The sequence below is a fragment of the Antrostomus carolinensis genome, unplaced genomic scaffold (genome assembly GCF_000700745.2).
Source record: "Antrostomus carolinensis isolate BGI_N321 unplaced genomic scaffold, ASM70074v2 scaffold23861, whole genome shotgun sequence".
Classification (NCBI taxonomy): Eukaryota; Metazoa; Chordata; class Aves; order Caprimulgiformes; family Caprimulgidae; genus Antrostomus; species Antrostomus carolinensis.
In genome coordinates, this window is record NW_010293847.1 from 35,322 (window position 1) to 44,309 (window position 8,988).

Genomic DNA, 8,988 nt, shown 5'->3' on the forward strand with positions numbered 1-8,988 from the left:
AGCCTCTTACTGTCACATCTGTCCGGTGACATGGAAAGAAAACAGATCCGATAATCGCTGAGCAGATTTATCCCTATGCAAGCAAAGCCCCACGTGTGTGAAAGAGACTTATGATGTTCAACAGCAAAAGGACCAGGATGTGTTTCTGCTTGAGTGATGGTTCCTAGGATTCAAAGGATGTAACTCGCCATGTGGCTGCACTTCAGGCCCAGTTATAGGCTAGAAAATGGGGTTTGGTGGTACTGCAGCAAGCAGTTTGTGCCTGACACGAGTGGATGGATGGCTGAGGTGTGACAATGGGTAATTTTGTGTCATTTTGCATTGCTACCAATTAACAGAATCTGCAGAATCAGAACAAAATGAGATTGCTGTGTATGACTACTGCAGCGAACCTGAATTTCTCCATGACACTGACAGAAGATAGCATGATCTCCATCTCTTTTCCCAGCCCTGTGGCATTAATTCCTGAGGAGGTGTGATCCTTCTGCTGTGTAAGTCCTGAGCTTACGTAGCAGGAGGAAACTCCAAAGTAGAAAGTGTGAATCCCTCCCTGTCCCCCACCAGCACACGTACCTTAGTCCCTCTGATCTTTACTCATCTGGGACTTCCTGACTTCTTTCCCAATCATCGTAAGCAATCAATTAATTACTTCTTTTTGCTGTTGTCATTGCAGGGCAACCATTGATGAAGTGGAAACAGATGTGGTGGAGATAGAGGCAAAGCTTGACAAGGTAAGATGGGGCAGCTTAACTCATTGGTTTGAAGAGGGACTGATGAGTTCCTGCTTAGGAATATGAATATGGTCCCACCTGTCTCCTCTAAAAAGTGATCCCATGTCAGGCTGTCAGGAAACTAATGTGTAATGCACTGGGATTGTCAACAGGACCATGTCTCCCTCTACTGACAGGTACCTGGGTAGGCTCCCTTGTCATTGCCAAAGGAGCTGGGACTAGAGGTCCAGACTTGAGCTCCTAATGCAGAATGATGATCTTGTTCTGGTCCTGGATCTCAGGGCAATGACACTGCTTCTCCTGCTGTGGCAAGTTATTGCAGTGCTGTCTTCTTTCCCCTCTCCACAGTCTTGCTTGTGATACTGAGCGTGTTCACACGGCACGGGCGTCACTGCGTCAGCTCAGGGGTGTAAGGAGACTCTTGAAGGTAAACAAGGGGCCAGATTCTGAGTGATGCTGGTGGCTTCTGTCTCCTGTTCAGCCAGACTGTGTGCCACAGCTGTGATCTGGCAGAGCTGTATCCCCTCAGGGACCAGTTGGGCCATTTTGCATGTATACTGGTGTTTCTTTACATCCAGTTGGTAGTTTGGATCTAAGTCAGAGGCTTTGTGGTGGAAGGCGGCTTTTCCACCCCCACTCCTCCTGATGCCTGAGACATCAGCCAAGTTGTTTAAAGAAGAACAGAGAGAAATGAAGAAGAGGAGGCAGAAGAGCTGTTGGCTTTTTATCTGCAAGATTTCCTAAAGCTAGCATGGGATAAAACTCCTGAGTCTGGTGGAGAAGTGGGCTTCATTGAAGTCACAAGCCCTAGGCAAAGCTGTGTCCTAGAAAACCTATTTACTGCTGAAGCTGCTTGAAATGGTTATCTGCACAAGCTAACTAGTCTCCCTGGTGAAAGCTGCAAAGGGATTTAAGTTATCTGTTTTCCTCTAAGCTAAGGCTCTGACGACAAAGCGTGGGGTGAAACTGGATCTGATTCTGGCACTGCTGCTGTCAGTGCCCCCGGTACTTCGATGACTTGGTGTGCCAGGAACAGTCCTGGGCAAGAGCTGGAGGTACAAGAGCTGTTCGGGGCTCACAGCTTTTTATTCAGTGCTTTGTTGCAAATTGATTTGAGGTCCTTTGGGTGAGGGTTGTGTTAAAACAATAGACTCAGCAGTTATGGGGTGATATTCTGGTAGTACAGAATGGATGGACGTTTCATTCTGTTTTCATGCATCATTTCCCCCATCTGCTGCAGAGACGACTGGTCATGCAAAGTACTGGCTCAGTCACTGACAGCAACAGGCTTATCAGGGCAGGAGAGGCTGGAGGTTGCATCTCAAGAGTCACTGAAGTCCAAATTAGTTTCCCTGAGTGTTAAGTTTGGACAAGATTCAATCACCCCCATTCCTTATAAATCAGCCTTGGACAGCCCAGCTCCTCTTCTGTGTACTGGCTGGGTGGGTGCCCAGGGCAGCTTTTCTAGGGCTCGGTGTAAATGGTGCTCAGTGGCACCCAAATAGCTGTTCTGTGGCACCCAAATAGCTGGCATTGCTAGTTCTTAAGGAGCAGCAAGCTGGCAAGGACTGACTCTGCTTCTCTGCCTTTTCCTGTGCCCCTGAGAACACAGTTTCTAACTGATCAGCCTTTTAACACCCGTTTAAAATGGAGGTAAAGGGCAGTGTAAATAATTCAACCAAGGGAGCACCAGAGATTTGGGCTTCATTGCTGTTTCAAAGAGATTCCCTTCATTCTGTCCTCTGCTCCATCTGCAAAGCCCTTGTTGCTCCCCTTGGGAGTGTGCTCGTGCCTTCAGCTACTAGTGACACAGCCTTGGCCACAAGTGTTTGCACAGAAGTAGGTTAGAAACCGCCACGTTGCAGAATAGGCTGGATTTCCTTTCCAGAGGATCTGTCCAAACCCATAGCCTACGTCTGGGCTCCAGATGTGACAGGAACTGCATCTGTTTGCTTTTCTTCTCTGGGCTTGGATGGGATAGTACAAAGCTGCCAGCATCCAGTGCTGTTCTGTCAAATTGCATGGACAGGAGAGGATGTGAGTGTGAAAGAGTGAAGGCTGTATATGGTGTGTATACACAGATACACCACGTGTGACTATATATATGTTTATAATATACTCAGATATATTTTTAGAGAACTGCAGACAGAGGCAAGCAGGCTTGTTCTGCAATGCATGCACATAGATTAGACCCCAAAGCCTTGTAGCTGCATAAACAGAACAAGCACCAAGCCCCAAACCAGCACACCATGCTTCAGGGGGGCTTTGGCATCGAGCCGAACTTGAGAGCTACTTATTGCCAGCCTGTAGGTGAAGCTGGTTGACAGGGAGAGATTTCTAAAGCCATTTTTCATTAATGAAATTAATATCCCTCAAAATTTTCTGGATTTTGAGAATGGAAAACTTTACTTCCAAAGTGGTGTTCGTTATCAGCAGCTGAAGTTTTTCACTTAGTTAAAATGCCTAGAACAGTGATGATAAAAGAAAAAAAAGAAAAAAATTAACAAATTGTGCTCAGTGGCCAACTGTTCCTGTTGCAAATTTCTTGGACCTTTGGTTTATTGATTTATCTGAAGCTGTTCAATGTAACCTTTTACAAGGAGCTTTGGCTGAAAGGAGATAGGCTAATGGCCAGGAATTCTGGCTAAGCCAATGCCCCAACCTTTACAGCCAGTTCCAGGCACACTAAGGCACTTTTCTGTGACTGGGAAGTCTGGGAATGTTCCCTGCAGCTGTTAAATTATCAGAAGTTAGTAAAGGCTGTCTGGAGACATGTGCCTGTGCTGCAGCAAATTCCAGAGTGAGGAATCCACCCCGTTTTGCTGGAAGTTCCAGGTAATTTCACTGGTGAGTTCACTATAACAAGGCTGGTGATGAGCAGCGGAGCATGTGTAGCTTGCTTAAGGTTGGTAACTTTCTCTGAGCAAAGCTCTTTCCAAGTCCATCAGAAAGGCTGTACTGAGTCACAGACAGTCCTGAGATACGTGCTGAAATCCCTCCTGGTGCACCAGCAAAGTTTCTTTGGGCTGCAGAGTTGTGGGAATTGATTCATAGTTGTCTAATGGTTTAACCTGCGTGTGAGGGAACATAGATTGTCACTGGCTGCACGCAGAGGACATGGCTTAAGCAGTCCTGGTCAGTTGTTTTAAAGAAAACATGATACAAAACCATCTGAATGATGATGATCTGCTGGATGCTGGCTGCTCTTCATTCCAAGGTCAGGACACGACAAATCTCCACAAGTGGACAGAACAGCCAGCTGAGCTCAGAGACTCCACGATCCCAAGGAGCAGCATGGTCCTAGCAGGGAGATTCCAGACAGCTTATCACTTCTACCCAGCACCAGGGAGTCTTACCTCTCCCCAGTCAATCTGTGTGATCAGGTTCCATTAATAAATAGCAATCCAATAAATAATAGCCATCCTGATGCCTCAGGATAGAATGAACAGTAGAAACCCACTGGTAAAAACAGGCTGCCCTGATTTAGCTGTCCTCAGGGGACAGCCTGGAACTGTTCTTCTGAAGTGACAAGTGAAATGTTGACAGCGTGACACATCCTGAGAGGTGGGATTTGCACCCCAGTTTCTGCCACGTGCAGTGACGGTTGCCAGTGTGGCCGTACCAGGAACGTGATCCTGGTCTAAAGGTCTTGGGCTGTGTTGTTGGTGCAGATTAAAACCCAACCTGGTTGCAATTCCATTTGATGTGATCACACCTCTCTCCTCATGCAGCTGGTGAAGCTATGCAGTGGGATGATCGAAGCGGGCAAAGCCTACATCACCACCAACAAGCACTTTGTCAGCGGAGTCCGGGACTTGTCGCAGCAGTGCAAGAAGGATGAAATGATTTCAGTAAGTCATCCTGTGGGATGGAGCGTGGGGGAGCGTTAAACTTCCTGATGCTGTGAATGGACCATATATCCAAGACCCTTATACTGTTTAAGTAGCCATTTAATAGGATATTTTATTTTTGGGGGAATGTAGAGACCATCTGACAATGCAGTGCTGAAAGGTCAGAGCGAGATGCCCTGTGTGCAGGGAGAACTGGCCTTTGCAGAAGCTGCAGTGCTGGCAGGGTTGTTGGAATCTAGGTCAGTAAGCATCAGTTCTCTGGGAATCGCGGGTAACCAGCCTACGCAAGCGACAACTGCCGTGCTGATTGCAGCTCTAAGCTGGGAAGGACAGGAAGCCCATGGCTTCAGTGTCAGACGTTTTTGAAACGCCTTCTTGCCAAATGGCTTTTCCATGGCTTAATGAGAGTCTCTCTCAGGTGTTGAACCCTGGGAATGAAGGGCGGCTGCTTCTCTTCACTGCCAGTTCTCTTTACCTTTTTTTGCAGGAGTGCCTCGACAAATTTGGAGACAGTCTGCAGGAAATGATTAACTATCACATGGTAAGAAGCTGCTTCCACTTGTCTTTCTGTGTGCTGATGGCATCCATCCTCTTCCTCAAGGCACTGATTAATGGTCTCCTGTGTTTGGCTTACTTGACACTGCACAAAGGTGGGCTCCATCAAGGGGGTGTCTTTCAGGTTCCAGTCTCTGCAGGTTGTGTAGCCAAGAGAGCAGCAAAGGGCTGGGAGTTATTGGTCCTAGCAGGGAGATGCCAGACAGCTTATCACTTCTACCCAGCATCAGGGAGTCTTACCTCTCTCTCTCTCTTACCTCTTGGGCTGATGTTGAGTTGGATGAGCTGTGAGTCTGTGTACTCACAATGATCAGTCCTGATGCATCATGTACACTAGGAAATGGGATTTCCACAGGCTTGCAGAGGAGGTACCTCTTGGTGAAAGGGTGTGTGCTGTTGCATGGGTGCCTCTTGGCTCATTTCAGATCAGAGATGTACAACAAATACGTAGAAGGATGAAGTTAGAGACCCCTGTGTTGAAGGAAGAGGAGAGCTCGCAAAGGTCCCGAACTCCAGATGCCTTGTTCTTCTTTTTGGATAGCAGAGGATTTTGTAGTGAGGACTGACAGGGTTCTGGGGAGGGCTCGGGACTCTGGCTGTTAACAGCTTGCACGTATAACCTCCTTGCTGCAGATTTGGAATACACTCTGAAGCTTGGCTTTCAGATTTGTGACATTAGGACACTGACAAAGCTGTGAATGGATCAAAGGGAAAGGACAGCATTGTTCAGTGGCTGCTGGGAGCCGACTCAGTCAGTTGTGTGCAGCTCTGTGTGTAAGGATCACACAGGACACGTTAATGCTACGCTGAGATGAAAGGAGGGAAGTGCCCAGACAATGGCTGTTCTCCTGAGCTGACTGTATCTCACTAACAGAGCCCAAAGGGTTAGAATCTGCCCATTCTCCATCCCAAACATCCAACCGTTGCATCTGTAAACCTCATAGAAGAGGAAGGTGCTTGATGGCTCCATGCCAGACCCACAATTTTAAGTCTGTAACTCAGTAGGAGCTTAAAGCACAAGTGCTTTAAAGTGAAGGAAGCTTCAGAGTGTCAGCACTGGACTGACCCACTTATATACCACGATGCCCCTGTCAGTGTACATTAGGCACAATGCTTGTTTTGAGGATGCAAGTTAACATGTGCAGCTGGAGAAGAAGCTGCATCAAGTCCATTTAATTATTTCATGAAGCAGTTGGAAAGACTGTTTCCTAATAAAAAAATGGCAGGGAAAAGAGGTACTGGACACGTCTCTCCTAGGACTGTTAGTATTTGGAGCAGTAGAACAGCTGTACAGTGGTGTTGTTGGTGGAGAGGAAGTGAATAAACCAGTGTGAGCATCAGGGAGAGGTGTGTTTGTGTCAAAGCAGAGAGAGTCAACCCCTTGTTTTCTGATGCTGCTCCAATTCCCTCTGAAAATGTAAGGCCTTTCTGCCCAGGAGCATATGAACCCCTGAGAAGCTCTACCCCTTCGCTCCAGGGATCACATCCCAGCTGTGCTGACAGGGCTGGGCTGAGGAGCACACGCAGCCCAGCTGTGAGGAAGCGATCCCAGCCAGAAACCTCTAGATACAGAACTCTGTAAGCTCCGCTACACCAGCTGTGCAGCTTCCCCTGGATCCCTTCTCTCTGCCAAAAATGTCACTTTGGGGATTGCTCTTGCCTCAGCCAGCTAATAAGCAGAAGGACCCTTCCCAGAGCTGTCGTATCCCCAGCTGATGTGGGATAACCCTTCCCATGCCCCCCACCCTCTTCAGCAGGGGTGAGCTCCCCACTCCACGTGACTCAGGGTTTGTATTTCCCTACCACCAGCTGCATGCACAGGGGGAAACGTGCTGAAATCCTCCTTCCCTGCAGCCTTTGGAGAGCACCTTCCTCCCTTGGTGCACAGCAGAGCGAGTCCCTCTCCAGGAAATGGCTTTGGAATGGCTGCTGCATCTTGAGTCCTCTCCGACGGCTGTTCCATTAGCTGGGTTATTTTTAGTGCTTTCTGCTGTCTCCTTTGTGTGTGCCTGTGCGTGTGTATCTTGGCTCATCCCTGTCTGAGGATCTCAGCTATGAAACAGTTGTCAGTGCTTTCTTTAGGAATGTGGCCAGGACAGTATGTACAACTGGAACAAGTTAAAAAGAAAGGAAAATATTCCCCAAAAAATCAGTTGGAAAAGCTTGTTCTATTTTATTGCTAGTGCATGGAGCCTGGAGATGTCCTGATTCTAGTTCAGCAAAAGCCAAGCTTAAAACCTACCTGAATGTAGAAGGTGAACACACTGAGCTCCTTAAAACCTGCCTGAATGTAGAAGGTGAACACACTGAGCTCCAGAGCATTCCCACCTTTTAATGCACAAGGAGGAATAAACATCAAAGCAACCTTAGAGGACAGATGACAAAAGAGAGGGTTGAGTTCAGAAGAGCTGGAGTTAGTGTCCTCTGCCTTTTTTTGTGCCCTTGGCCACGTGCATTTGGGCTGATGCCTTGCTCGTGTCAAAGCACACAGAGAAGTTAGAAACCTCAATACCTTTATGGGTCTGGACTATTGTATGTTTATGTCTCAGCTCTTGTATCTGCAAAAAGCATTTCAAGTGCTTTCCTGTCTCTGAGGGGCTGTTGGGAGGACACACAGACTAACGACTAACGGAAGCTCTGCTAATTCCTGCCAAATAAACACCAGGATTGTCAGAAAGATGAATCGACACCTCAGGTAATAGAATTTTTGCCCAAGCTGTAGAAAGGGATGGAACCAAGGAAGAGTAGAGAGTCCTGCCACCCCTCTGCCTTCTCCCCATTTTTAACTTTTTCCAGCACCCTTGTCATCCCTCCCTAGTGCTGGTTCAAGGGGTCACACAGCTGCAGAGGACACTGGTCTGTGGCCAAACTGACTGGGATTTAGCCAGTTAAAACCATTTCAAAATGCAACCACGGAAACACAGGGACCTCCTGAGTGCAGTGCTAGCTTGTGGTGGATGACAAGGTTCATGAAGCTCTGGTCCAAGGCTCCCGGGACTGTACTCTGCAGGTGGCTGCCTCTTCCCGTTAATAAATATGAAGTTTGGGCTCCTGGCTTTGGCTGGTCACGTTGACTGTCTAACGTGGCTTTCCTGGGCAGCTGTTTTACTGGGGATGGCTTTGTAGGGGAGAGAGGAAAGGTTACCTGGCTCAGACAGACTGATGTAGGTGATGATGGTTGAGTAAGAGGTCAAGGAACCAATGTCTCTAGCTGGTTGTGTTTGATTTGAGTGAGCCGGGGAATGGCACTGCTCCCACAGCCCCAGAGGATGTGTTGCTGTGACATGCCAACTGCTTTGCTGGGAGGCTGATTTTCCTTGCTGCTCAAGGGAAAATGGCCTTCCAATGTGTGGGGCAATTGGATTCCTAGGATGTTCTGTTCAGAAACTTATGCTTGGTGGCTTGAAAAAGAGTTTCCTCCTGATGTGACAATGCTGACCTCTTGAGGCATCACTGCAGCTGCAGATGTCGGAAGCAGCATCAGCAGAAAAGCCAAAAACCTTGTCACATTTACACATGAAGGCTCTTCCTCACGCAGTTCCCTCTCTGTATGTGATCAGAAAGGTAAGAAACGTTAAAGGATGCAGATGAAAGTGCTGTTGTGATAGGATTCCTCTGGCTGAACCCCTTAAGTGCATCTTCAGCAGCACCAGGTATTTTCCAGCTCAGAAGATGTAACTTTAACATTGCCCTCATTGATACTGCTCCAGACAGTGCTGTGTTGAGCTTCCTTAAGTCCTGAGCTTTCCTGTCTGCCACAGACCGCTGTAGCTACGACACAGGAATCCTCCAGCAGGAGCAGCTTGCAGGGGAGATTTAGCTCTGCTGAGCAAGCTGGGAAGCATTTCCTG

At 47.8% G+C, this 8,988-nt stretch overlaps 1 protein-coding gene across 1 annotated transcript in view; it reads left to right on the top strand.

Annotated features, from left to right (window-relative positions):
- Positions 1-673: 673 nt before the first annotated feature.
- ACAP3 (ArfGAP with coiled-coil, ankyrin repeat and PH domains 3) overlaps positions 674-8,988 on the top strand; it is a gene marked incomplete at its 5' end in the record, with an annotated part of 37,416 nt that continues 29,101 nt past the window's right edge. The window contains 3 exons of the mRNA XM_029087333.1: positions 674-731; positions 4,463-4,582; positions 5,070-5,123. Of these exons, the coding sequence (XP_028943166.1) occupies positions 674-731; positions 4,463-4,582; positions 5,070-5,123 (232 nt within the window). The remainder of the gene's footprint in view (positions 732-4,462; positions 4,583-5,069; positions 5,124-8,988) is intronic.